Consider the following 27886-nt stretch of genomic DNA (forward strand, 5'->3'; position numbering starts at 1 on the left):
CGCCATGGGTCTGTGTCAGCCCTGAGCCCATGGCCTCTTTCTCCACGGCACGCACCAGTGTGCCTGGTCCACACTGACTGTCCCCTCCCAGGTGTCCCCCCTGGCCCTTCACCCCCGCTGCTTGATCTGACCTTTGATCCTTTCCACCCATGCCACTTACCCTGTGAGTCACGAGTGGATTCCAGGAAGCCTTGCGGGAGTCCCAGGCGCTTACTGGCAGGGCAGATAGATAAGGACCTGGCACTGTGGCTCTCGAAGTCTCTCTTTTTTCTTTTCGCCTTGACAGCTTTACTAGATGTCATTCACATATCACACGATTCACCCGTTTAAGTGTACAGCTCAGCGGTTTTCAGCATCCGGCAAAGCTCTGCAGCCGGCACCATAAGAAGTTTAGATCATCTTACTTGAGCTAGTTTTCCTCACCTCCCAAAAATATGGTACTCTTGGGAATACCAGGTCCTCCAACCACTTCTTGGCCTAAAATTTCTGCCATCATAGGAACTCCACACTTTGTCTCCGCCTCCCCTGTGTCCCAGAGGAAGGAGAGCGGCCGTTACCCCAGTGGAGAACCGAGGGCATCTTCTCTCTCGAAGGCCACCGCTGCCATCAGTGGGCTGGTCCTTGGCCCTCTCCTCCTCCAGCAGATTGTCTGGGAGCGGGGGGAGCCTGTCTGAGCCATTTCTGACTCTGACCTCATGGTTTGTTCTTGTACTTCCCCAGAAACACTACTTCCCCATCAACTACAGGGTCAGCGTGCCTTATGAGGGGGTGCTCAGAATGGCCAACATCACCAGGCTGGTGAGAACCCCTCCTGGGCTGGGAGACCCCTGCCTCATGGGATACCCCACGGACCCAGCCTGAGAAGCACATTGGTCTTGGCAGGTCCTGCTGCCAGGGGCCTTTCCCAGCTCTGGGACCAAGCCTGCCCTTGGCTGAGGCCCCGAGGCTGCTCCTTGTTTACCATGGCTGCCCGTGCTCTGCTCCCTTTGTGGGGCCGTGTGGGGTGGGGGGTGGTCAGAGCAGTGGCGGGGCGGGCCCGGAGGCACATGTCTGCCGGCCTCAGCGATCTCTCCTGTCCCCGCAGCAGAGGGCGCGGGTCAGCCAGCGGGAGCTGCGGTACCTGTGGGTCTGGGTGAGCCTCAGCGCTACGGAGTCGGTGCAGGAGGTGCTGCTCGAGGGCCACCCGTCCTGGAAGTACCTGGAGGAGGTCCGCACGCTGCTGCTGGACGTGCAGCAGAGCCTCGCGGTGAGCTGCGCCCAGCTGTGGGGCCCGGGACGCGCGTGAGCGCATGGGTGGCGGCCAGGGACCGTTGAGGTGTGAACACGTGTAAAGTTTCAGCGTGTCCTAAAGGGCGTGGGAGAAATGAGAGAGGAAGACAGGGCCAGTGCCCGGTGGGTGGCCTTGGCTGGGGGCAGGAGAGGCTGTGTCTCTCTTGACCTGGGATCTTGGCCAAGTCATCGATCCCTCTGGCTTTGTTTGTGGAGGCTCCTCTTCCGGGAGAGGAGAGGAAGCTTGAAGAGTTAGAGGAATGAACACGGGTTTTAGGGTAAGGAAGTGCTTACTTGTAAAGGTGGTCACAGGACATCCTACGTTTATTAAAGTCCATAGCTCGTACAGCGCAAAGTAAACTATGGGCTTGATGTCATAAGAAGGTTCCTGATCGTGGCTTGCCTGGCAGGGTTGATACGAGGCCTCTATAAAGCCAGCCGGCAGCCCAAGGTCACAGAATCAGTGTGAGCCCCTGCAGGCCATGGGTGTGTTGCGGACCCCTCCCCACACCCCCATTTTGCCCCAGTCGCCAAGTAGGAGCCTGCCCGGGGAGCCCCACCTGCTGACCAGCCAGAGCTGGGAGCTGCGGGCGGCCCCAGAATTTAGGAGCTCACGGCTGCTGGGAGTTCTGGGGAGGCTCTGCTTTGGGCGGAGGCTCGGAGGCCCAGTGGTCTCCTTGGTGGTTCTCCTGTGCCCGTGGGCAGCATGAGTCGGAGCTGACCTGAAGAGACAGTTTTGCATCCTTGGTTTTCCTCGAGAGAGCCCCGACTCTGAGCTCTTGGGAGCCGTGGAGGAGGTTGGCGGTGGGCCCCCTGGGTTGTTCACATTTAACTGGCTTTAAGTCCGTCTTCATTCTCACGGGGTTAACAGTCTGTGCCCCACTCCGAATATGCCCAGCCTCCGGTGGGCAGTGGGCTCTCCCCGCCAGGGACGGGGCCATGGGGATGGGCGCCTTCTCTCTCCTGCCACATTCACTGCCCTTTCTTTTTTTAAAAGATTTATTTGCTTATTTGACAGATCACAAGTAGGCAGAAAGGCAGGCAGAGAGAGAGGAGGAAGCAGGCTCCCTGCTGAGCAGAGAGCCCGATGCAGGCAGGACTCAATCCCAGGACCCTGGGATCATCACCTGAGCTGAAGGCAGAGGCTTTAACCCACTGAGCCACCCAGGCACCCTCCTCACTGCTCTTTCAAAGCCTTTGTAGACTGGCTTTTTCGAGTTTCTGTGACACAGGGCCGCTAACTGGTGGAATAGTACAGCAATTCTCCTGCCACAGGCCTGGGGCCGGAAACCCTGCACTCAGGGTGGCAAGGCCGTGCTCGCTCTCAAGGTTCTGGGGAGGAGGGACCCTTCCTGCCTCTTCCCTGCTTCTGCTGTTGGCTTGTGGCCACATGTCCCTCACGTGGCCTTTCCCTCGAGTGCCCCCTCTTGCAAGGCCGCCAGGCACTGGATTTAGGACCTACCCTACATTCAAACAGATCTCAGCAGGAGAGCCTTACTTCTATCTGCAAATGTCCTCTTCCCAAATAGGGTCATGTTCACAGGTCCCAGGGCTGGACATAGTTTTTTTGGAGGGGGGGATTAGGGGGACGGGCAATTCAACCCAGGACACTACCTTGAGGACGTTCTTTCCCAGGCTCAGGCCCCGCATCTCCGTTCTAGGCCATGTCTCCTGCACCAGCTCTGGCCCCCTGTTCCGTCCCCTGGGTGTGCCTGCCTGCTCCCCACCGTGTTCCCTATCGTTGCATATGGTGGACAGAAGCACACTGAGCTTGGAGCCGGAGACTGGCCTGGCCAGTATGCCTGGCACCCAGGTGTCCTCATGAGGGTCCCTTGTCTCGTTCCCTGCAGGCAGTGCAGATCTTTGAAGCCTGGAGGACAGTGTCCTGGGCCCAGGACCCCTTCCTTATGTGCTGGTGGCTGGGCCTGGGCTGGAACAGCAGGGATGTCCCCTACTTTCCCCCATCCTGGACTGCTTCCTGCAGTCATTTTTCCAAAGATGGAAAAAGAGGAGCCTCTGTGTTGGGCTTGGGTGAAGGGTGTCGAGGTACCTTGGCGCCCGCAGGAAGCAGTAGAGAAGTTACCCATAGGCCTTCTGGTCACAGCCCCCTTCCTCCGGGGTTGGAGCAGCTCCAAGCAGGGCAGTTTCCAGGGTTCTCCTGGGATGTGGCCCTGCCTCTTCCCTGGGTTGGGGCGGTGGTACCCACGGTCCTGAGGGCCTCCTCCCTTCCAGGATGTGGAGGTCGGCCCTAAGGTGGATGCGACAGTGTCACTCCTGAGTGCCCCGAGGCTAAGCCTGAAGCTGGTGCGACCCAAAGCCCTCCTGGACAACTGCTTCCGGGTCATGGAACTGCTGTACTGTTCGTGCTGTAAGGAACAAGGGGCTGGTGCTGGGGGCTGGACCCCAGGTTTCTGAGCTCGGGTCACTGAGCAGAGCCAGGGCCCTCCTGCGCTTGCCCTCCATTTCCCGGGGCTCTAAGGCACTTCTGCAAGCCAAGAGGAGCCCCGGGTACGGGGATGAGCCAATGTGGCGTGGGCTGGGGACCGAGAGGGCTGTTGACCACTCCTGCAGTCATTTTTGTTCCCCCCCGTCTCCTGCAGGTAAACAAAGTTCGGTCTTAAACTGGCAGGATTGTGAGGTGCCGAGTCCTCAGCCCCACAGCCCGGATCCCTCGTTGCAGTGTGCGGCTGCCCAGCCCTACCCTCTGTCCCAGCGGCCCCCTACCTCCCTCCCTCGCTCCCCAGGATCCGAGACCGGACCCCCGGCTCAGTGAAGCTGCTGAGGGCACAGGCAGAGACCTCTTGCCCCGAGAGGCCCGCGTGGTGACTTACATGGGGAAGCTGGAGGTGTTCCACAGTTTGGCTGAACCTGAGACTTCTCTGGGCCGTGGTGAGGAGCCCCCTACCCGTCTTGAGAGAGGAGCCCCCAGGAGAGTGTTTTTCCTTTGAGGGGATTCTGTGCCTGAGAAGGGCTCAGCTCCCCGCATTCTGTACCTCACCTGGTCTCACCTGGAGCAGCGGGGGTCTGGGGGTACCTGGAGGGGGACAGAGGTCTCTCCTCTTCCTGCACCACCTGGGCTGCCGAGTGTCTCCTGTGGCCTGCAGAGGCGAGGACTGTGCCGGGCAGGCGGGCGAGCACGGGGAGGGTGGGGGCCGGGCCACGCACCCCGTCTTGCCACAGTGGATGCTCTTCCAGTTCCTTATATTTTCTATTAAACACTTGCTTGTTTTGTTTCGGTTTGGTTTGGTTTGCATCTGCAAAAGTGAACCCCAGAGGCCTGAGAGCCCCTCTGCGGCCTCCGAGTTCCAGGACTCAGGAGGCAGGTGGGCTGGTCAGACCCTGGGGCCCGGGTGTCGAGATTTGGATTTGGAATGGATGAAGCCTTAGCCTGGAGGCCTGGAAGTGGTCTTTGAGGGCCCGAGTTCCTTCCACACCTGCCCGAGCTGCCGGGGCCTCAGTGAGACGGAGACCGTGGGGCAGAGGGTGTTAGGCTGGTCCTCCTCTGTGCCCCCTGATCGCCCTCCCTGGCTCCATCTGGCTGGGTTCGAAAGCATAGGTCCTGGCGCCAGACCCGGCTGCTCCTGCCCCCCTGCACGTGGAGCCCGGGTGCCCCTGCCCCAGGCCCGATCTGGGGCCGGGGCTGCATGGCTGCTGCAGGGGGCCGGTGAGCAGCCAGGGAGGAAGCCAGGCGGACGCAGGGGTGTTAATTACAGTACAACTTTATTAATACTGGAATCTTCACAGTGCATTTGTTACTTGTAGCAGTGACTATTTAAATCAAGGGGGGGTGGGGTGGAGGGGGCAGGAAGGAGAGGATAATTTATCCAAAAACGGACAGAAAGAAAAGAAACAAAATGGGTCAGATGGGATGGGGGGGGGGGTGGTGTGGTGGGAAGGGAAGAAAGGGTGAGTAGGAACCAGGAGCAGAGACCTGGGTGGGGAAATAAATTAAAAAAAGGAACAAGTTAACAACAGCACCAGAAAAGTTACTTCAGTCAAAAGACGCTTTTGAAAAGAATATTTCTCTGTACAAAATGGGGGGGGGAAAAAAAGAAAAAAAGAAAGAAAAGAAACGAACGTAAAGAAGTTCCCCAAACCAAAGTTTGTGATGGGGGCTGGTTGGCTCGGATCCCGAGGGGGTGGGCCTAAGAGGTGGTCACTAGCTGGGAGACGGCGGTCAAGGGGATGGAGGAGTTATGTACAGCCCGGGGGTGGCTTGGGGGGGAGGGGGCCTGAGCCTGGCGGGGGGGGGGAGGCTCTGCCATGCCCACTGCCCTCCTTGGGCCTCCCAAGTCACCCCCCTCCTTGGGCCTCCCAAGTCACCCCCTTACCCCACTGCTCCTTGCCCTGCTCATACCATACACCCTGCATCTCACTCCCTCAGCCCACCCAGGGAGATGCCAGCACAGCGCTGCGGGGAAGGGGCAGTGTGTCTGCCCGCCTGCCCCCGCCCCGCCGCCTTCCCCCACGGGCCATCTGCTCTCCTGTCCTCTTCAGGCCCTCCCTCACCTGGGCCCTCTCTCAAGATGCCCTAACCTGGGCTCTCAGGTTGGCCTGAGCAGTCAGCAAGGCTGTTCTCAGACCTAGCAACTTACAGATACCATCCATCCTCCCTCTGCCCTTGGGAGCCTGGAGGGGGGAGGGCTCCAGACACCCAGGGGCCACCTTGGTGCCCCAGACCTGCCTGGCCACCTTGCTTGGACTCCGGTTCCCTGCACAAGAACTACCAGTAGCTCTAGCCCGGTGCTGAGACTCAGACCCAATCCCTGCTCTCCCGACCCCAGGAGGCCCCCTGCCCTGTGGTTCTGCTGCCCCCCGAGCCCGGCCACCCTCACTGCTGGCCGGCGGGACAACAGGAAGCCCTCCACTCGCCCTAGATGCACCTGCTTCTACCTGCTTCGAGTTGGCGGGACTCAGCACGTGGAGGGGAGGGCACCCCCACCCCGCACCCAGCGCCAGCACAGGACCGGACTCCGGGGGGACTGCACCGGGTTGGCATCTCCTCTGGCGACAGAGAGTCAAAGCCAAGTTCCCTGGGCTGCACCCCAGCCCCATCCAAGCCGATGTGCTGGCCAACCCCCAACACCCGGCCTTCTCCAACCTTATTTTGGCTTTGCTCCAGAAACTGGAGGGAAAAACAGCTGCCCCTTGGCTTTGAGGAAGCAATTTGTCCCTCCTCCTCCTGCCATGGGCCCACCGGGCCACTGTGAGGACCCCTGTCCCTCAGGCACTCTTGGACACCCTGTACGGTCCACCCTGTCCCCCCCCACAGTCCTGTCTAGTCAGCTCTTTCGCTATTATATTCATAAAATAACCCCCACACCCTCTACCCAGCTCCAGCCCCTATGCCCAAAGGTGGCCGAAACCGTGACCAAAGTGCCACCAGAGTTAAATTCTCAACGTGCCCATGTGAGGGCCACACATCCGAAAGCAGCTCCCGGGGGGCCGGCCAGAGGACCCCGTGGCCTGCCCCTCTTCCGCAGTCACACTGCCCCAGCGACGGCGCGCTAGGACCTGAAGCCACCTTAGGCGCCATGGCCTTCTCCAAACACGTCCCCAAGACTCAATGCAGGGCCCTGGGCCTGTGCCCTCTTCCCTCCACAGGAGGCTACGCCTCCCAACCTCAACCTGCTCCCCGCCATCCCGTGTAGCTTTTCAGTCAAAGCTCACACCTCAGCCGACGGGGCGCAGGGCCCCTCTGCAGAGAGCCTGCCTCCCTGACAGAGAGAACTCGGGGAAGGGAGAGAAAGGGAAAGGAGGGAGAAGGGCCTGGTCCCCAGGAGAGGACCCCGGGCAGGGTGCTCCCAGCGGGTCGGGGCGGGGGGAGAGGCAGGGCCTGAGGAAGAGGAAGAGGAGGGGCAGAACAGGCAGGAAACAGATAAAACAGGCTCCAGATCCAGTTCAAGGCCTGCAGGCTCCCAGCTGGCGGGCTTGGTTAAAGAAGTCACTTCCCGTGTAAATGCTGAAATCCAAGACGAGCGTCTTTCCATCACACGTGACTTAAAAAACAGAAAACCAAAGGCTTGCCTGGCTCTGCTGTCTCCTCGCTGTGCCTTCTGCTCTGGGCGGCTGTGGGTCACCGGTCCGGCCACCTGCGTCAGCGGGGCCGGAGGGCGGGAGGGCGGCGCCATCACAAGATGCGGGGCGCCGACCTGTCGTTGGTGACGGTCCTGCGGAGCCGCACCCCGCGGCGGATGGCCACCAGCATGTCTTCGGCCGGGGGGTCGCCGGGGGCGGCAGGGGGTGGGCTGGGCGTCTCCTCGGCAGGGGCGGCGGCAGCGGCGGTGGCCAGGGCCGTGGGGAAGGGGAACTGGCCCTCGCCCAGGGCGTGGGCGCCGGCCACCAGCTCCCCGAGCTTCTCCACCAGGCTGTGGCGGTTGGCGGCCAGCTGCTGCTGCTCGTCGTCGTCATCCGCCGCCAGCCCGGCGTAGCCGGCCGCCTCGGGGGCCGGGCTGGCCCACGCCGTGTTGGGCAGGCTCAGCCGCTTTGGGGAGGCCTTGGCCAGGTCCGCGGCCAGGGGCGAGGCGGCCTCGTCGCTGTAGAAGACACATTCCTCGCTGCCCGCCCGCGTGGGTCCCACGTAGCCGGGGGAGTCGGGCACGGTGGGCGTCTTCACGGGGACGATGGGCGGCCGGATGGGGATGGGGCCCGCGCTGGAGAGCGCGCGGCGCACGGCGGGCTTGGTGGACGGCGTGCGGCGGATGGTGGCTACGCCGGGGGGCGCGCCCGAGGCGCTGGGCAGCCCCGCGGTGGAGGCCGGCCGCTTGGTCTGGATCAGGCGGCGGTAGTTCTGGGCGATGTTGCTGTTGCGGGGGATAGTGGATGACTTGTCGAACTCGGCGGGGCCCTCGCCATCTGCGTCCCCGTTCACGGAGTAGCAGTCGTAGTCGGAGCCTGCTGACACGGGATGCGGTGGGCCGGGGCTCGGAAGGACGGCTGATCCGCCCCGGCCCCGGCCCCAGGGCCTACCTTGGGAGGGGATGGTGTCCTCGGAGCACGAGGGCGTGGTGGTCTGTGTGCTGTAGCCGCTGGAGTACTGCAGCGAGTCCCGACTGCTCTTCTGATGCTCTAGGCTCAGGCCGCGGGTCAGCACCATGGCCAGGTCACTGGCGGCGGGGGACACCTCCTCGCCGTGCTGGGGGTGGGAAGACTGCAGGCTGAAGCCCGGCTCCCAGCTGCCCCCCTCAACCTGGATTCTAGGTGGCTCCCGCCAAGAAGCCAGGGCTGGCCCCAACACCAATTACTGGGCCTTCAGGAGCAGACCTGGGAGTGAAGGTGGGGCCCTGGCTGGGCTGCCCGAGAGCGGGCGCCTACCTTGGCTGCGATGGTGGCAGGGGACATGCGGGGTCGTGGTGCCTCCTCGCCGCTGGGGCCCAGGGCACCCCCGCCGGCCAGGCCTGGTTCTGTGTCTCGGGGGTGCTCCGCTCGGTCCTTTCTCCGCTGCAGGCTGGTGCCCGAGGGCTGCTCGTGGGGGCCCGCCTTGGCCCAGTCCTGCAGGGGGTGGCAGATGGGTCAGGGGGCCCTTGGCCCTGTCATCCGCAGTGATGGGTCCCCTCACTATTGTTGAGGTTCAGGGATTTCAGGCCCATATGGGTGTCAGGCCCATGAACATGGCCAAGGACAGAGCATGGAGGGTACCATGACCCCTCAGTCCCTCCAGGCCCAGGGGTAGGACAGCATGTCCCAGGAGGGAAAGATGTGTGTTGGGAGTGGCTGCAGGTGTGCCCAGGCGGCTTTTCCTGTGGGGAGCAGGCACCGGGTGCACCCCCCGCTGGTTGACCCTGGACCCTCCCTGCGTCCCACTGCAGGTGGGGAGCACTGACCGAGGTGGGGGAGCTGCACTCGCTAACGGACTGGCAGGTTTCCGAGGCCTCTGAGGACGCAGAGCTGGAGGACTTCTGCCATGCAGAGGCGAGCAGGCGGGCGGACGGGGCGGGGAGGCCAGGAGGAGAGGAGAGAACAGACCTGGTCACAGCGCCGGCATGCAGCGGGGCGCTCCGGCTCGGTGCCCCACCCCGCCACCCCTGCGAGCGTCTGCGGCAGATCTCAGCACCCTAAGTGCACATGGTGGGCACCGGCCGACTCCGCGGCCCAGCCCAAGAGCCAGAGGTAGTGCGAATTCACAACAGGACTCGCTGCCCACGGCCTGGATGTGGCGGGCCAGGGAAAGAGAGACACGAGGGAGGGTGGAGGAGTTGATGGCGTCCTGTCGTGTCAGAAGAACATGCCTGCGGGAAGCAAGGAGTCCGGAGTTCCATCCTGCACGTGCAGAGCGGAGCTGCCTGTCTGCTGTCCACACACAGACGCGATGCAGGCAACCGCGTGTACAGGTCTGGGGTTGAGAGAGAAGACAAGGGTAGCAGCCACCAATCCACAGCCATGAGACAGAGTAAGGTCACCTCGGCAGCAGGGGCCGTTAGAGAGAAGGTACAAGGACCCAGGCAGGCCCACGGTCAGTGACTGGGAAGAGGAGGGTCCAGCCAAGGGGATGAGCAAGGAGCTGCCAGAGAAGTGGGAAGAAAACCAGCAGCAGACGATGTTACAGAACTCAGAAGGAGCTGCCCCATGGAAGAGGGACAGGCAGCGGCGCTAACGCTGCCAGGGGCCTATCAGATGAGGGCACAGAGGCCTCCCTGGGGACTTCAAGAACTAGGTCACAGAATGGTGGGGGCTGGGAGTCCACGCCACGTGTGCAGGGGAGACTCCTGCTCTGGGCAGGTGCAGGGATCAGGTGGCCTGGGAAGCCCCCAACTCAAAAGAAGACACAAGAGTGAAGACCAAAGCAGCAGCCAGGGCGGACGAAGGACCATAAGGGCTCCCTGAGGCACACGCTGAGAGCAATACAGTGACTGGGAGACTGGGGAAGGGCCAAGGTGAGGGGCAAGCCCTGCGATGGCCCGAATGAAGGGTCCAGCAAGAGGCATGCAAAGGGTCCATTATTTGTACCACACCTGCCCTGTCAAATTCTTCAAATTCTCCTTAATTTAGACCCCCCGATTTTTTTTACGGTTTCTGATGAACCAAGATCACCAAAATAAAAGGAAATAAAGCACCACAGGTGAGGCTTCAGATGAAACAAGAAACAAATGTGGATTTACGAATATAATTGTGAAAGCAAACAAAAACCAACGGAAAAAGCATTAGGAACACTCAGTGGAAAAATTCAATGTTAATTCATGAACAAATACTTAAACTGGGGATAGAAAAAGCTTCCTTAATCTGATAATAAAGAGTGTCTAGACAAATACCAATATATTTCCCTTGGAGGGTGGGAAAGAGAAGGATGCCCACGATCACCATTTTTGCTCAGTACTGGAAATCCTAGCAGGGCAGTGAGGCAAGAAGTAGCAGAAAGCAAAAGGATTGGCAAGGAAGAAAAAAGCAGTCATTACTCATCAAAGACATGATGGTTGTATATGTAGAATTCTCACGAGTCTACAGTTACCAGAAATGACAAGTGATTCTAATAAAATTATTCAATGTAAGATCAATATGCCAAAGAAAAAAACCAAAATTTTAAATATCAGCAGCCAACAAACTAAAAAAACCCCTAAGGAGCTAATATAATTTAAAATAGTATCAACAGGGGCGCCGGGGTGGCTGAGTGGGTTAAGGCCTCTGCCTTCAGCTCATGTCATGATCCCAGGGTCCTGGGATCGAGCCCCGCATCGGGCTCTCCGCTCAGCGGGGAGCCTGCTCCTCTTCCTCTCTCTCTGCCTACTTCTCTGCCCACTTGTGATCTCTGTCGAATAAATAAATAAAATCTTAAAAAAAAAAAAAAAGTATCAACAGGGGCGCCTGGGTGGCTCAGTCGGCTGAACATCTGACTTGATTTCGGCTCAGGTCATGGACTCAGGGTCATGGGGTCCAGCCTAAGATCAGGCTCTGCGCTCAGCGTGGAGTCTGCTTGTCCCTCTCCTTCTGTCCCCTTCCCACTCACTCACTCAAGTAAGTAAGTAAATCAGTAAGTAATCTTTAAAATGAATAAATATCATCAATAAACATCAAATATCCCGAAAAAAAAAAATCCAGTGATAGATGTGGAATACCTTTACGTGCAAACTACGAAACATCACCGAGAGAAGCAAAAGCCAAAATAAATGGAGAGACGTGAGCAATCCCCAGTCAAAACCCCAGAAGCTGCTGTTACTGTTTTTTGTTTTTTTTTAAAGATTTTATTTATTTGACAGACAGAGATCACAAGTGGGCAGAGAGGCAGGCTGAGAGAGAGAGAGGAAGGGAAGCAGGCTCCCTGCTGAGCAGAGAGCCCGATGCGGGGCTTGATCCCAGGACCCTGAGATCATGACCAGAGCTGAAGGCAGCGGCTTCAACCCACTGAGCCACCCAGGCGCCCCTCTTACTGTTTTTTTGATGGGAACTGACCAGCGGACATTAAGGGATACGAGGAATTGCGAAGGGCCAAAAATAGACAAGGGCATACTTAAGAATAACAGAGCTGGAAGATTCCTGCTAGCGCGGATCGAAGTTTTGTATAAAGTGACCATAATTAAGGCGGTATGGTCTTGGTATGAGAACACAAATCAACCAACAGACAGAATACAGACTCCCCAAACGGCTACAGGTACATAGATGACACCTGATTTCTGGCAAAGATGACAGTGTAGTGCCGTGGGGTAAGACACAGCCTCTTCACCAACTTGCCAATGAGACATCTGCGTGGAAAAATGACCCCTACCTCACCTTACACACGTGCGTGCACACGTACACAATTCCTGATGAGCAGCAGATGTGGGTAAAAGAGAAAGACTTTTCTAGGCAAACATCTTTGTGACTTTGGAGTGCACAAACGTGGCTCAGAACGCAAAAAGCACAATGTAAAAAATGAATAAGTGGAACAAAATGGACATCCGTTAAAATTGAGAATTTTAGGTCATTAGGGGCGCCTGGGTGGCTCAGTGCGTTAAGCCTCTGCCTTCGGCTCAGGTCAAGATCTCAGGGTCCTAGGATCGAGCCCCGCATCGGGCTCTCTGCTCAGCGGGAAGCCTGCTTTCCCCTCTCTCTGTCTGTCTGCCCCTCTGCCTACTTGTGATCCCTCTCTGTCAAATAAAGAAAAATAATTAAAAAAAAAAAAAGAATTTTAGCTCATTAAAGACTCCATTAAGAGAGTAAAAAGGGAACCCACAGAATTAGAGATCTCAGATGAAGGAGTTGTATCCCTAATATATAAGAAGTCTTAGGAATTAATAAGAAAAAAAACAAAAACAAAAACAAAACCGGGGCGCCTGGGTGGCTCAATGAGTTAAGCCTCTGCCTTCAGCTCAGGTCATGATCCCAGGGTCCTGGGATTGAGCCCAGCGTCGGACTCTCTGCTTAGCGGGGGGCCTGCTTCTCCCCCCACCCCCATGCCTGCCTCTATGCCCACTTGCAATCTCTGTCAAATTAATAAATTTAATCTTAAAAAAAAAACCTAGTAGAAAAATGGGCAAAAACGTGAACAGGTCCTTCAGAAAAGAGGACAGCCAAGTGGCCCGAGAAGGTGCTCAACCTCATTCCTCATCAGTGACACGCACGTTACAAATGCAGGGCACTACCAGATGTTCCCCCCAGAATAGTTAAAATGAAAAAGATGTAAAAACACCAAGGGTTGGTGCGGACAAGGAGCAGCCACCCCCCACTGTTACAGGAGTCTTGCCAGAAATGTGGGACCTCAGTCTAATTATGAGAAGACACCAGACACACCCAAACCGACAGATGTTCCACAAAACAGCTGACTGGTATCAAAAGTATCAAAGTTAGGAAAGAAGGACTGAGAAACCACCACAGATTTGAGGAGCCACAAGAGATCCGACAACTAACTGCGACACAGGGTCTTGGGCCGGATCCTGCCCTCCTGGACCAGAGAAACGAGCAACATTTGAGAAAAGACCTTAGGTGTGTCAATAGTATTGAGGCTACATGAGGGGTTAACATCAGGGGAGGCTTGGGAGGGGGAGGTGAGAAGTCTGTACTCTTTTGACCACTTTCCTACAAGTCTGAAATTATTTCAAAATACCAAGTTGGAAAAAAGCCTCAATGGAGAGGTTAAGTTCCTGTGACATGGAGAAAAAGGAAACTGGAAGACAGCCCTGAATAAATGATCCAGAACATCATCTAGAGAAGGGAGGAGAGGGAAAGTGTGAGAATTAAGAGAAGGATACAGAGCAGAATAAATAAGGAGGTTTCGCAACACACTGAATTGGAATCTCAGAGGGAGCCAATAGCAAGAATAAAGGAGGAATACATAAATAATGGCTGAAAACTTCCAGAACATATGAAAGACAAGAATACAAAGAGGGAGATATACAAACATCAAATGAGGCTACGTAAAAACGAATTTGCAACTAGACACAAACTGAAGGGCAAAGATCTTCAAAGTGACCAGGGAGCAAAGTAAGCTCACTCACAAAGGAACAACAGTCTGACAGATGGCAGACCTCTCAATCGACAACAGAAGCCAAAACACACATTGGAAAAGTACCCAAGTGTGGAGAGAATAACTACTACCTCAGAATCGTGTCCCTGGCAAAACTTTCAAGAAAGACGACAAAATGACACATGTTTACAGATAAACAAAACCCAAGAATTTACTACTACAGATCTATTCTAAAAGAATTTCTAAAGGGGGGAGCCTGGGTGGCTCAGTGGGTTAAAGCCTCTGCCTTCTGCTCAGGTCATGATCCCAGGGTCCTGGGATCAAGCCCTGCATCAGGCGCTCTGCTCAGCAGGAATCCTGCTTCTACCTCTCTCTGCCTGCCTCTCTGCCTACTTGTGATCTCTGTCAAATAAATAAATAAAACCTTAAAAAAAAAAAAAGGAACTTCTAAAGGAAGTGCTATACTTTGGAAAGAAGACTTGAGGTGCAAGAAGAAATAATGAAGAAATGTGTAAACACATGGAGAAATCTAGACAAATATTGTCTGTGTGAAATGACAGTGAAGTTCAGAAAAAAAGGTCATTTGTAAGTGTTATAAAAAAATAGAGAGTAACATATAATAGCTTGTAAGTTGGGAAGAAGTGGGTGACCAAGTTAAAATAATGATTAAGATCCTTGAATTATTCAGGAAGAGAGACCCTTTGTAAGGATGGATGGTAAAATTTCAAGGTACCCTGTAAAAGAAAAGAAACACAGTATAACAGAATCTAGCAAGGGGAACAAATGGGAAAAAGGGGAACAAATGGGAAAAAGAAAAACAAATGGCAAGGGGAGAGACAAATGAGGCAAAAAAAAAAAAGGCAGAATGAATAAAAAGAAAAAAGACAGGAGTCCAAATATGTCAGTCATCACAATAAACATAAATGGACTAAAAATACCGATGAAAAGATAGAGATTGTCAACCTGTATAAAAGAAAACCTAAGCATCTGCTGTTTTAGGAGGCTCAACTGAAACATAAAGATACAGTGAGTTTAAAAGCCAAGAGATGGGAAAAATAATATAAATCTTGAACAGAATACAGCTGAGATAGCTGTAGTAACATCCAACAAAAGAGACTAAGATGAAAGGCATTATAAGGAACAAAGGATCAACTACATCACGTTAGAAGATTCAAGTCACCACGAAAAGTTGACATTTTAAATGTGTATGCACTTAATAATAATAAGAGTCTCAAAATATATACAGCAAACACGCATAGAACTATATGGGAGAAATTAACAAATCTAAAATTTTTCAGTTAGACATAGGTGAAGCAGACAGAAGTGAATGGGAAATGAGGTAGAGATGGTTAGGGCAGACAACTCTTTCAAGAAGTTCTGCTGTGAAGGATACTAGGTGGTTGGAGGATAACATCGGGGGAAGGGAGAGCTTTTAAGATGCATGATGCTAGAGCTTGTTTGTGTTACTGATGGGAATGAGCCAGCACAGGGAGAGAGATTGAAAGTGTAATGGGGATACCCTTGAGCAAAAAACCCAAAACTTAAAATACTGAGCCCAAATGGAGGCACTAGCCTAGATGGGGAGGAATAGCAGACTGGATCCAAATGCAGTCACTCCTGACACCCCGAGGATAGCCCTCTGGGCAGGTGGCCTGACGTTCTTTTGTCTTCTACTGTGGTCCCTCTGTTTGTCCATCTCACTGAGGCTGCAGGATCTAAGCCTGCTTCTGGGGAGATTTGTGGGGTTCCAGGGGATGACTTCTGGGGCCAGCCACCCCATCACAGTAAGCCTATGCAGGGGGAGGGTCACAAGGGATCAGAGCTGCTAAGCAGCCCCCTCGGGGCTCCCATGGCTGGAAGAAGGCAGGAGATAGGGAATCAGGAAACAGTGAGGAAGTGGGGCCACGAAAGCCCCCGGCTGATGCCTCTGTGGCCCATGCAGGTGGCTCTAACCTTCTCCACCTCTCCGTAGCCAGGCTGGTCCCCGGTGAGGGGATCCTGGGGACCTCCAGGCCTATGTCAACAGCTGCAGGCCCTGCAGACACTCCTCACCTGGCTGGTGATGTCGGAAGGCATGGGTGAGGGGGGCTTGGAGTAGGTGGCGTCCTGGGAGACGAAGCCAGAGTCGTGGGACGAGACGCTGGAGAGGCGGGCGGCCGCGGTGGCTGGCTGGGCCAGGCTGCGGTAGCGACAGGTGGAACTGGGTGAGTATGATTGGGCACCCCCAGGCCACGGGGCTCCGCCACCCTTGGCACCGCTACTGCTGCTGGGGGCACTGGGGGAGTCAGGAAGGGGGACAGCAGCCAGACAGGGAGACACAAGGGTGCGTGTGGAGGAGAGGGTGACAGACGAGGGTGGAGGAAAGAGGTGAGGGGCAAAGGAAGGAAAAGACAATGTCAGACTACAAGTCGTGAGACCTGGGTGCCACAGAAGAGTTGGGTTGTGGGACGGTGGGGGGTAGGGGTGGGCAGGGGACCACACCCAAGAGCTGGCCCAGCACCTGCCCCCGGAGAACCCCAGGGTTCCAGGGCATCCCTAGGGCCACACAGTCACTCTGCTTCCTACTTTGCCATTAACAACTGCGTCACAAAGCATCAACCCCTGGCCCACTTGGGCTGGAACCCAACACAAGTCTGTTTCTGGACTGTCTCCTCAGTCTGATCTTTGCCATGAAATCCTAACTGGGTATCTAGGCTGCGGTGACCGTCTGTGTGAGTCCTGGACCCACCATTGTCCTCATCCCCTCCACCCCCCTGACTGTGTCCTGCCCTCCGTAGCTCACACCCTCTGTGCAACCCTTCACTCTTGGCCAATGAAGGTGGCCTTCTTTCTGAACGAGATGCTGAAGTTACTCAGCCCCCACCCTGGGTCACAGGTGTCCTCTGCCATCAACCCTTCCTGCCGGGATAGACACCTACCTGAGGTCCAACAGACCTGGGCCCCCTCCCTCCACAGGAGCTGCTGATGGCCATGCCCGGCCTACCTCCCGTGCCCAGGTGCCCAGAGGTGGTTCTGGGGAAGGGGAGCCTGGGAGAGAGGGGCCGCTCCCACCAGTAACTCACTCTGTGCTCACTGCCCTCCCCCCTAAGGAACCTCGAATCTAAAATGTCTCCTCCAAATGCTGTCCTAGTGCCAGCCCTGGAGGTGTCCCTGATCCTAAGCCTGCACCACGATCAAACGAGACTTTGGGGGCCAGAGGCAGTGGCCAGGAACCAGAGCTCAGGAAGCAGCCAGGTTGGAATGTCCCTTACTTTGGGGCCTCAGCACACCTTTCCAGAAGCATCTGTGCCCCTCCCTGATTTTAGATTCTTACTATCTCTCCACCCCGACCGACGGTCGTGCAGTACCATGACCCATGCCTCAGTTTCCCCTTCAGTGAAATGGAGATACCACCATACCTGATACGGTGGTGTTAGGATTCAGTGAAGAAAACACATAAGGCACTTAGCATGGCCCCTGGCGCACAGTGACTGCTCCGTAAACGAAGCTGCTCCTGCCCCCACCGCCCTGCTTCCTGCTACCACATGCGCGCGCGGGCAGCAGCCTCGACACACAGATATGTCTGTCCTCCGTGCTTGCACGCAAACTCCTCTGTGATGCACTTGTGTGAATTCTGGGGCCCGGAAGCAGCTCTTGATGCAGCTTTGCTGGGCGCTCCCCCATCCTCTCCTTGGGGGCCCCCGCCTCCTGGCCTCGCGCCCCCCCACCCATCCACCCTGCACTGACCTGCACATGCTGGACTTCCGTGAGCCGGAGCCGCTGGGCGACGATGGGGGCGTCTGGTAGGACCAGCTATAGTCCGAGCCCTTCAGGTCTTTGATCACCTGGACAGGGACAGGGACGGGGTCACCGGAGGCAGCCTTCCTCTGCAAAGACGCTTATTGTGTTCTGGGGGCCTCCAGAGAGATCTGGTAGGGCCAGAGGCCCCCCACTCTCTTCCCTATTGAGAGGCAAGCCTCGGCAAGAGACCCTCCAGGAGAGTCTGAAAGCAGGGCTTTCAGAGGAGGGGGAAGAGGAACATCGAGGGAGACTCTGCCCACCCCCCCTTCTCAGGGATGCTGCCCCCTCCTTGGGGGTAGCCACTGGAGAACCAAGTGTCCCTGGTGACTCACTGTCCTGGCAGAGCAGCCCAGAGAGTGACCACGAGGGACACCGTGGGGTTCAAATCTTGGCTCTGCTGTGCCCCTTGGGCAAGTTCCTGGAACCTCAGTGGCCCCGTGAGCAGCCCGTGGCTCCTGTCCTGAAGGGCCATGGGGGGGGGGGTGTCAATGGGATGGTGTAGAAAGTGCTTGGCAGAGTGCCGGGCACACGGTAGGTGCCGGGTGACAGCAACTTCACGGGCCTGTCGGGGAGGACTGCCCCTTGTGCAGTGGGAGCACAGCGGTGAGCTGAGCAGGTGGCAGGTGTGGGCAGGTGTGTCTTTGTGCCTGGGACCCGGGGAGGGGACAGGTTTTGGCTACAGAGGGCAGGAAAGCGTCACCAGGTCTGGCTTGTTCAGGGGGAGCCTGGGGGCAGACACGGGGCCCAGTGCCATGGGACCTTCCCGCTTCTGCTCTCAGACTGAGGCTCCCACTGGGTCCTGGGCACACCATCCCTCCCTGGGGCAGGGACTCCTGGATGTCCCACAGCGCGTGTTAGGACGTGTCTGGTCCTCTGTCCTCTTTTTTCCTCTACCGTCCCCAACCAAGGGCGGGCCATCCCCACCCCTGTCCCCAGCCCCAGGCCTGGCCGCACCTGCTCGCTGGCGGGGGGCAGCTTGTGGGGTTCGGCCGTCAGCACCACCAGGTCGTCGATGATGCCCTGCAGGTGGGTGATCTCTCCCAGCATGGTCAGCTCGCCGTTCTGCGGAAGCCGCGGGTCAGACCCACCGGCCCTGCCCATGCCCCCCACCCTGGAGGGACGGGGCTCCCCTGGCTTCTCCTCTCTCAACCAGTGCTGCTCACGCCTGACAGAGGCTGGAACCGGACACCCTGGGGCCACTGTGACCATCTGTCCAGCCTGAATTAGCGCATCACGAGCTACGAGACCTGCCTTTGGGTGGTGAGCACGCGGCTCTGAAGGCGCACAGCAGGGATGACTGAGCCGCGGCCTTTCTCAGAGGTCGCAGGATCAACCCTGAGCCTGGTGCCAGCTGCTGGGGCCTCTGAGTCACCCAGAAGGACTCCCAGCAGCGGCTCCCAAATCCTGATTCTTGGGATTTTCTCAGGTTCCTGGAGACCCTTCAACTAGCCCGACGGCAGGGATGCTGAGAACACGCGCAGATTCCGAGGGACCCACCACTACAGGCTGCAGGAACGTGATAAAGGTGCAGAAGCGCCCGCGCTCCTCGATCAGGGCCCGGCGCACTGCCTGCTTCTCTGTCTCCTCCAGCAGCAGGTACATGTCGTTGACGTCCTGCAGGGCACTGTCCAGCTGCGGCTGCAGGTCTCCTTTCCCTGGAGGGGCGGGGAGGAGAGGCCGCGCTGGGGACGCCGCCCGGCTCGCCGCGTGTGTGCCTCAGGCCCCGTGGTGCGTCCCTGGCGGTGGGGCTGGGCACTGCCACAGGGGTCCGGGGACTGGGGAGGGCAGCCAGGACTCCGGGGCTTGTGCCGGGGCTGGTCCCAGAGCAGGCAGAGAGGACAGACAGACACACACACACACACACACACACACGAAAGACACCAAAGCTGCAAAGCCACCCGGGGACCTGGAGTGGGCGGAGCCCACCGGGAGCCACCCGGGGAGCAGGTGTGCCCAGGTGAGTCCAGCAGAGACCTCCACAGCTGAGACTTCCAGTCCTGGGGGTACCCTCACCGCCTGTGGGCCAGCACCCCCTCACCTCACCGGGCACAGGAAGAGGGTGGGCGGAGGACAAAGTAGAGCCGGAGGGCTCCGCTGTAGGCCAGCCCACTGAGGGGTGTGGGGCCGGGAGAACTAGGGGCTGGGCCTCTGGGGAAGGGAAGGGGGTTTTCTCAGCTCAGGGAGTGGTGTACAAGGACAGCAACAGCGACACAAAGCAGCAGCGAGAGAGAGAGAGAGAGGCAAGAGGATGATGGAGAGATGGTGAGACAGGAAGTGAGAAGGCAACAGGTAATGGGGCAGGCCTGGTGGGAGGGGGTAGCCAGGGCCTGTGCCTCCCACCCTGCCCACTCCAACCCCTCTTGGCCTGGCAGACTGACCCAGCAGTGGCCTGGGACTCATCCCTGGCCAGGGACCCCCGGGGGACTGTGCCCCGGGCCCCTCCCTCGCTGGACCGACCGCCTTCCTCGCTCCTCCTTGGCCTGGAGAGGCTCCTTCCAATGGCCCTGAGCTGGGGGAGACAGACAAATGGGACAAGGACGGGAGGAGCAGCTGGAGGGACGGACATTTGACTTACCAAGTAGCTCTACAGGAAGGATGTGGGAGGAGGAGAGGAGGAGAGACAGAGAAAGAAAGAATGTGTGAAAGACAGCCGGATGGAAAGAGCCACTCCTGGGGCAGGGGTGTGGGTGCCTGCGCCTGTGGGGCCTCCTGCTGCCTCCCTGAGAGGGGAGGGCCTGGGCCAGGTCTGGGGTGCAGGGAGGCTCCCTCTGTCCCACCCAGCAGGTTGGAGGGTCTTGTCCAGGATAGGGTCCCTCCAGTCAGGATGACTCCCTGGGGCACCCCATAGGGTGTGGGGGGTACCGAGAGGGGCCCCGTGGGGCTACGGGTCCATGGGCCGCGGTGGGCTCTACCTTTGCGCGCTTTCTTCTGCAGCTTCAGCGTGTCTGAAGACTTTTTCTTGATCTCGTGCCGGGCTCGTTTGTACTCTGCACATGGGGTGAGAGAGGAGTGCTATGATGGGGCGGGGGGAGTACGCTCTGCACAATGGGGGCAGGGAGCCCTGGCCCCAGCCCAGGGCCTACCTTTTGCGTGGTCCTTGTCCAGCTGGTTGGCAGACTTCTTCCAGTCCTCGATGCGCTCCTGCAGCGGGTTGATGAGGCTCTCCAGCAGCGCGCTGTGGGAGGCGCGGGAGGGTCAGGGCCACCAGCAGGGTCTCCCTGCGCCCCCCTGCCCGCCCGCCCGTGGCGCCCACTCACTTGGTGAACTGCCGCAGCTTGGTCTCGATGCTGCGGTGGCGCATGCACATGCGCGTGAGCGCCGAGCCAATGTCCCGGGTGGCCCCTGGCGAGGCAAGCGCGCAGCTTGGTAAAGTGCCCGCTGGGGCATCTGCAGTCCCAGCCTCGGCCACGAGGGGGAGCGCCGGCCCAGGAAGACCGAGCTCGCAGCTGGTGCCCCGCCCCCAGCATTGCGCGATCCCGCACTGGGATCCCGCGATCCAAGAGCCGGAGCGGGAGCTGGGGGCGGGGGCGGGATTTGGTCGGTTCTCAGTATTTGCCCTCCGTGCGGGACCAAGGCCCTGCCCATCCCAGCCGTGCCCGCCCGCTGCAGCTGCGGGTGGTCTGGTGGTCAGGCCAGCTCGAGAGACCATCCAAAGGGCCTGCCCAAATCCCCTCCAGCCCTGGCGGGAACCCCCTCCAGATGCCTAGAGGCAGGCGTGAGAGTGCGAGCAAGCGCCCGCTACCTTGGTTCTCAGGGGACCCGGGTCCTTGCTACTTGAACTAGAAGGCAGAGGAGACCCCAAGGCCAACAGGGGCTTGGCTGCCCCTGCGTGTTCTCAGACGGACGGATTAGAGGGGGTTGAGAAGCAGCCATGGTCAGACGCAGTGTACAGAAGGCTGAACCACTGTGGCAGAGGGATCGAACTGATCGAGGAACCTCCGCAGTAACATCCCTATCACCGTTCGCCCACTCCTGCTTGCATGCCATTAGTGGTAAGAGGCTCACTCTCTCCACAACCAGCCTATTCTATTAGGGAGCAGAATTCAGGGTCCCAACTCTGGGCCTAGGGTCCTCTCCCTGGTTCACATTTCGATCAGCCTTCCCAGCCTCCAAGCCCAACCTGGGGCATACCCAACCTCCAGCCACGCCCCCTCCCCACCTCGGGTGTTGGTGGCCATGTCCGCCACTTTCTGGAAGGCATCCAAGAAGGCCACAGCAGCCAGCACAGTGGTCCTGGGGAGATGGACAGTGGGACAGTCTGTGGGTGAGGTGTCCTCTCCTCTGCCCGTCCCCTCCCCAGTGGGGGCACCCTCAGCAGCCTCACCTCAGCTGGGAATGCAGCTTCGTGGCCTTGGAGTTGAAGTCCTCCCAGATGGGGTAGGAGCTCTGCAGAGGAGATGGAGAGGTCATGAGACTGAGGAGGCTTGCAAGGCTCCACCTGGTCTGGGCTCCCTACCTGCCTCCGTCAGGATTTCTGGGCAGTTTCTGAGACAGTGGCCCTGCCCCCATGGAGACGGAGGCTCCTGGGCCTTCTGGGACAATGGAGGACCGAGGACAGAGCCATGGGGCAGAAGGAAGGCCTGGACGTGGGAACGACGGCCTTTGCTCATCACTCCCTCCCTGACAGGAAGCCTGGCCTATGGTCTACAGTGGCCACCGTTTCGGCCTACATCCTCTATCAGGGGAGACGGAAACAATAAATGGCAGGTTCTGTCTCTCGGGGCTCCCCTGGGTTCTGGCAGGGACTCTGGGCTGAACTGCATGAGGGGAACCATGTCCCTGTGGACACAGGCGGGATAGTCCACACAGCAAGGTGGGTGCAGAGGGCCAGTGTGCACCAGCAGGGCTCAGGGATGCCGGTCTCAAACTGGGGCCTCTGGGAGGGTCCCCCCATCCCAGGCCCCGGAAGCTGCTACTGGCCCGGACACCCATCTATCCCAGGCCGGCAGCGGTGGCTCCCAGGCCCAGGGAGGCTGTGACTGCTCCAAGGCCAGCCAGCCTGCCCAGGACAGCCAGGCCCCAGGCTGAATGGGGCCTTGTGCGGCCAACAGAGCCACCTTTCTCCACCCCCAGTTCCCCTCCCCTCCTGGGGACACAGTGTGGCCTTTATCCCAGTCTGGCCCAAAGCTCTGAATTGGGAGGGGGTTTCCCAGTGGGGAGGCTGGGCTCTTGGCGACCAAGTTGTCCAGTCTGATCAAGGGGCTTTTCTGGTTAATGCGCCCTCCCATGGTGGCTGGGTCCCGGAGAAGCCTCAGCCCTGGCCTGAGGGCCCCGTGGTGGCCTGGATGCTTGAAGGGGAGCCCAAGGCCAGTAAAGCCCCGGCCCCAGAGGGCGTCTCCCTTCCATGTAGGCTGGGGCGCTCGGTGCTGGGGAAACGGGGAAGGCAGAGACCCCAGGCCTCAAGGCTTCAGAAGGAGGCTCTGCCAGACTGGAACCCAAGGGTAGATTCGAGAAGACCTCTCCAGCTGAGCCTGCAGGGGTGGACAGGAGACAGGACAGCTTCTGACAGCCTTAGAAACACTCCCTCTCCTCCCAGCCCAGCCAGTGGCCAGAGAAAGCAAATATTTGAGAAGTTCACACAGGCTGGCGCAGGCCAGGGGAGGCTGTGGGTGGGCTGTCTCCATGTGTGTAAAGTTCAGGGTCAAGGAGCCTGGTAGGTTGTCCCTGGCAATCCCAAGGAGCTGAACCTCACCTTGGCACCCCCAAAAGTCTTCTGAAAGGTGGAGCGCTCACATCACCTCAACATCCCAGCCCCAAAGCCTTGCTAAGACCCCCAGGGAGAAGGGCCAGTGCTGAGGAGGCAGGAGTCCAGGGGCAGGTGTCCCGACCCCCAGGACACCTTCTCAGCCCCTTGGCAGACTCTGGGCAGGTTTGGAGCACAAGGGATTAGGAGAAGCTGGGGACAGACCAGTCATCTCCCCAGCCTCCAGCCAGCCAGGCTCACTTCTTCCTAGACTTTCACCCCGTCAGCTTTCCCAGTGGGGAGGGGGCAAGACACGGTGTGGGGGAGGCCTGAGGGGCCCTCAGCAGAGGGACAGGCGCACCTTGGTCTCTGCCCCCCACTGGTAGGTGATTCATAAAGGACCCCGGAGATGTGGAGCTGGTGGGGGGGGGGGCGGCTGGGGCAGCCAGGGTCCCAAGGGAGGGTTTTCAGGGTTCGTCTGGGCCCACGCCCTCACCCTGGCCATGCCCAGGTCGTCAGGCTCAGAGACTCTGGGTCACCACTCGCGGCGGTGACTGCTGCTGTCCGAGCGCTCGCCGCAGCCAGGCGCTGTGTGAAGCCGTGGGAGCGCGTCGGGTCCTCAGCACAGCCCCGCGAGATAAACACGACCGTCACCCGCATTCTACACGTCAGGAAACTGAGGCTCAGAGGGATTAACTGACGGGCTCAAGCCGGTGGCAGGGGCAAGCTCTGATCCCATGTCTGACCGGTCACTACACCCACTTCCAGGGTACAGAGCGACGAGCATCTGGGAGCTGCGAGGGGAGGAGGGGACGGGAACTGCAGGGACGGGAGAAACACCCGCTCTGTCCCCAGTGCTCGTCACTAGAGGTGCTCAGGTGGATGGCACGAGACTGCCGTGGAGGTGGCTGGGACTCCTGGCCCTTGGAGACTCGGTCTCTGACCTGGGAGGGAGGGGTTGGTAGTCCAGGGCTCCACTCTAGGCCTCAGTTTCCTCACCTGTCAAATTGGACTGGGAACTGCACCTACATCTGTGGGTCTGGGTAGAGACTCCAGGAGGCGCTGTAGGAGAAGCACTCAGCACCTTGCCCAGTACAGGGCTCCGTCAGTGCTGGCTGAAAACAGGGGACACAGGATCCCTGCCTGTCTGCGGGCCTGTCTGCAGAGGCCCCTCCCACAGGGTAGGGCCTATGGGAGGACAGGCAAAGTTGATGGGCCCATTTTCTGGATGGCTCAGTGCCAAGTGGAAGCCCCCCACACTCTGTTGAAGGCACTTCGCCCTGTCCTGCCATCTTGGGCAAGCCTCTGCCCCTCTCTTAACTTCAGTGGGCGGCCTGGCAACCACCCAGTGGGCATCTGAGCTAAGTGAGGCACAGAGGCAGAGAAAGCTCCTGAGCACCCCACCCCAACCCTGACTCAGAAGCCTCTTCCCAGCCCTCCAGCCTCTAGGTGCAGCTAGAGCCTCCGGCCTCCCTCCAGGTGCCGCTCAGTGTCTCCGGCCTCCAGGTGCAGCTCGGGGCCTCTGTCCTCCTCCAGGTGTAGCTTGGGGCGGCTTCCCTCCACCTCTGCTGCCAACCCCAGGCCAGAGCCAGGGCTTCCAGGGGAGCTTCCAGGGGAGCTGTGGACAGGCCTCATGGGGCAAGCTCAGTCTCCCCAGCTCAGCCCCCTTCCTCTATGCAAGCCCCCGCTGCTTCTGGGGCTCAGACCAGTGAGGGAAACAGCCAGAAGCTGCCCCCCAAAACCAGGTGATCAACCTCCAGGTGGCCCAGTCCCCTGCTCTGTCCCTGGCCTGAACACATGCATATGTCCTAGGTACTTGGCATCACCCCAGGTGAAACTGCCACATGTCAGAAAACCCGGCCTGAATCTCTTGCTATATCTCCCTTTTCCTTCTGTCTGATCTCAAAGTTCCTTGCAAATTGCCTGGGGAGAGAGGGACAGTTTTGTCCCTCTTTTCTGAAGAGAGAAGCTGCTGTTCTCTGCAGTGTTAGCGGAGAGGCTGTCGGCGGGAGGAGGGGGCGGGAAGGTCCCATTCTCTGCCAGCCCTGGAAGTAGCGGGGGGAAGGCGGTCTGGGCTGTCTGGTCCTAGGAAGGGATCCCAGGGCCAGGGCTGTGATGTCCCCAGGACAGGAGGGTCTGCTGAGGACAGAGAGGGGCCAGGACTTCTGAGGGCTGGTAGGATGGCCCAGAGGTAGAGTTGCAAGGGATGGAGGTCTCAGGGGAGCACGCTCTGTGGGGTTGGGGGACATCTGTATGCTGCTCACCCTGTAGTTCTAGGTGGCGATGGCCTCAGGCCTCTTGCAGGGGCAGGGATCCAGCAGCTGCCCCTAGGGCTGTTCCCTGGGTAGCACTGGGAGCCTCTGAAAGGGCCTGCCTGGGCACTGTGGGGCTTAGCTGCACTAGACACTGTGTGGTGTCTCTTCCTGGGCCTGTCATGTCACCGTGGGATTCTGCTGTACACTTGGGAGCGTGTGACGGGGGGAGGGGGGCTCTCTGGAGTTCACGTGCAGAGCCCGGTTCTTTCCCCTGCCCCACAATCCTGCTTCAGAGGAGAAAGGCAGGAGCGTTGTTCCCGGCCCCCATCCTGTCGCTGGGGCTGCAACTCCTCTCTGCCTAGTCAGCCTGGGGCAGCCCTGCCAAACCCTGGCCTCTCTGGGGAGAGGATCTCCCTTGCTCCCCAGATCAACAGAGAGGAGTGAGGTCAGGGACAGAGTCAGACAGTCTCCTTAATGACCTTGAGCCAGTCCCAGGCCTCAGTTTCCCCACCTAGTGAGCCAGTGGTGGGCCAAGAGTCGGTGGCCTGCTCCTGTCCAGCCTTGGCCAGTCATGGGGGGGTGGTGGTGCAGGGTTGGGGGTTGGTGAAGGCCTGGGGTGGTAGTAGGTTCTCCCTTGGGGATCCTCCAGAAACCCAGATCCTCTCCCTTCCTCCTTCCAAGGTGAGGACAGAGGCCTTGGGATGCAGGGACAGTCAGCCTGGAGACCTTGGAGTCCTGCAGCTTCCTAGGGTCTGTTTCAGGGGACCTGGGCAGGGGTGTGTTGGGGTGGGGGGTGTAAGAGTCGCAGGGTGGAGCACAGAGGCCGAGGCCGGCGGTGAAGGAGTTAACGGTTCTCTGCCTTATTATTTTCCCCTGCTTTGGCGGTGACAGCATTGTCTGGGTTCCAGGGCCATCGGGGGGCGGGGGGTGGTGGTGCGGAATTGGGGCGGCGGAGGGTGCACCGTAGCGGTAGGGGGCGGAGGCCGGCGAGACCCGGGACCCATCACATTAGGACCGTAGAGTCAAAACCCGAGTCAAACCTCATTCATGATTTGGGGGCTGGGGGTACAGGGAGCCCGCGTGTGAGCAGCCTCCGGTGGGGACCCTACGGGGGCGCTACGGCCCGGCGACCCCGGGCACCTCCTGGACATCCCGACACACGAACACCAACACCCCTCAGACGGGGACGCCGAGACCCAGGCACACAGCCGACGCAGGCCGGACGCGTTCAGACAAGGACACACACATAGCGACGCGCGCACACAGCGGGGCCCGAATGCCCGCCGCCACTCGTCCCCAGGGGGACCCGCACCCGCGCGCCCGCCGGGCACCCGGCCCCGCCGCACCCCGTTACCTTCATGTCGTTGACGATGGCCTGGAAGAGCCCGCCCAGGGCGCCGCACTCCTTCTCCGCCGTCTCCATGCTCCGGCCGGGCAGCGGCGGCGGCAGCAGCGGGCGCGGGCAGGGGCGCGGGGCGCCAGCAGCCGAGGGAGCCGGGCGCGGCGGGCGCTCGCTCCGAGGCCGGGCCGGGCCTCCGCCTCCGGGCGGCGCTCAGCGGCCGGCCGCGCGGCGCTCGGGGCTAGCGGGCCGCGGCGGGGCGGCGCGGGCCATGGCGCGGCGGGGCGGGCGGGCGGCGCGGGGGGCGCGGCGCGGGCAGCTGGCGGCGCGGCCTCGGCGCGGGGACTGGAGCGCCGGCGGTAATCCGAGCCGCGGCGGCTCGGGCGTCACGTGGGCGCGGCGGAGGGAGGACCGCGGCGGGGGTGGGGGGCGGGGGCTGTGGGAAAGGCCGGCCGGGCGCAGGCCCATTCAGCGCCGGAGCCCGGCTTTGAAATCCGAGCCCGGGAGCAGCCGGACTGGCCGGGCGAGCGGGGCCGGCGGGCTCGGGCGCCGCAGCGGGCCGGGGGCGGCGCTGGGGCGGGGCCCGCGGGGCTGCCTGGCGGGTGGAGCCCGGGAGTTGGGTGTCTGCCCAACCCCCCGGGAAGGGGCTCGGCACCCCTATTCCAGCCTGTGGTCTCGGGTCGGGGTCTTCGGTCGCTTTTAGGGATCGGGCGGTGGGCTGGACTCCTCTGGGGGCGTCCCGCGGGCGCAATACACGACACACAGCGGGTGGGGGGCGTGGGGTTTTGCCCGCCTTGGGACGTTCCATCCCCGGCAATGATGAGTCCGCACGGTCCTCCAAAAGCTCTTTGGCTGCTTTTCCAAGCGGGACCGAAGCCACTCGCACTGGGGGGTAAGGGAAGGGGTAGGATGAGCTTTTGGGGTGTCGTGACCGGGTCGGGGCAACCTGCTTACTCGGCAGCGGGGGGGCTTGTGTCAGACCAGCGGGGCAGAGGTGGGCTGCCGGCCCCAGTCCCCGACGCCTGGGCGCACGTGTGTGGGGACGCAGGCTGTGTTCACGTGGACGACGGGCGCGTACAGCCCTTGGTCCTGGAGACTCCAGGCCGGGAAACCCACCCTCCCCGAGAGGCACAAACTCATTCTCCCCCACCCCGGGCGCCTTCATGAGAACCACCTGGGTGCTCATT

The 27886-nt window shown here is 59.6% G+C and overlaps 2 protein-coding genes across 16 annotated transcripts in view; one reads left to right on the forward strand and one right to left on the reverse strand.

Annotated features, from left to right (window-relative positions):
• Nucleotides 1-5346, forward strand: part of IL34 (interleukin 34) — a 55665-nt gene extending 50319 nt beyond the window's left edge. For 6 of the 8 annotated variants that reach the window (XM_045986994.1, XM_045986996.1, XM_045986995.1 and 3 more), the window contains 4 exons: nt 721-798; nt 1085-1246; nt 3502-3637; nt 3870-5346. In XM_045986994.1, the coding sequence (XP_045842950.1) occupies nt 721-798; nt 1085-1246; nt 3502-3637; nt 3870-4042 (549 nt within the window). In that variant the 3' untranslated portion in view covers nt 4043-5346. The remainder of the gene's footprint in view (nt 1-720; nt 799-1084; nt 1247-3501; nt 3638-3869) is intronic. The other 2 variants (XM_045986990.1, XM_045986997.1) reach the window with 2 other exon arrangements.
• Nucleotides 4971-26894, reverse strand: MTSS2 (MTSS I-BAR domain containing 2). 8 transcript variants are annotated; one of them, XM_045986984.1, is made up of 15 exons: nt 26715-26892; nt 21747-21808; nt 21582-21655; nt 20680-20764; nt 20506-20597; nt 20335-20409; nt 19998-20006; nt 18920-19077; nt 18377-18484; nt 17369-17466; nt 15695-15821; nt 9093-9167; nt 8584-8760; nt 8239-8404; nt 4971-8163 (listed from the first exon to the last, which is right to left on the reverse strand). In XM_045986984.1, exons 1-15 carry the CDS (start codon nt 26781-26783, stop codon nt 7400-7402), a joined length of 2139 nt encoding a protein of 712 aa, XP_045842940.1. In that variant the 5' UTR covers nt 26784-26892; the 3' UTR covers nt 4971-7399. The 8 variants fall into 8 exon arrangements, with proteins under 8 accessions (XP_045842940.1, XP_045842937.1, XP_045842942.1 ...); XM_045986981.1 differs by having other exon boundaries at nt 15695-15917; XM_045986986.1 differs by lacking the exon at nt 18377-18484 and having other exon boundaries at nt 15695-15917; nt 26715-26894.
• Between the last annotated feature and the right edge of the window lie 992 nt (nt 26895-27886).

Source organism: Meles meles, chromosome 19, assembly GCF_922984935.1.
Source record: "Meles meles chromosome 19, mMelMel3.1 paternal haplotype, whole genome shotgun sequence".
Classification (NCBI taxonomy): Eukaryota; Metazoa; Chordata; class Mammalia; order Carnivora; family Mustelidae; genus Meles; species Meles meles.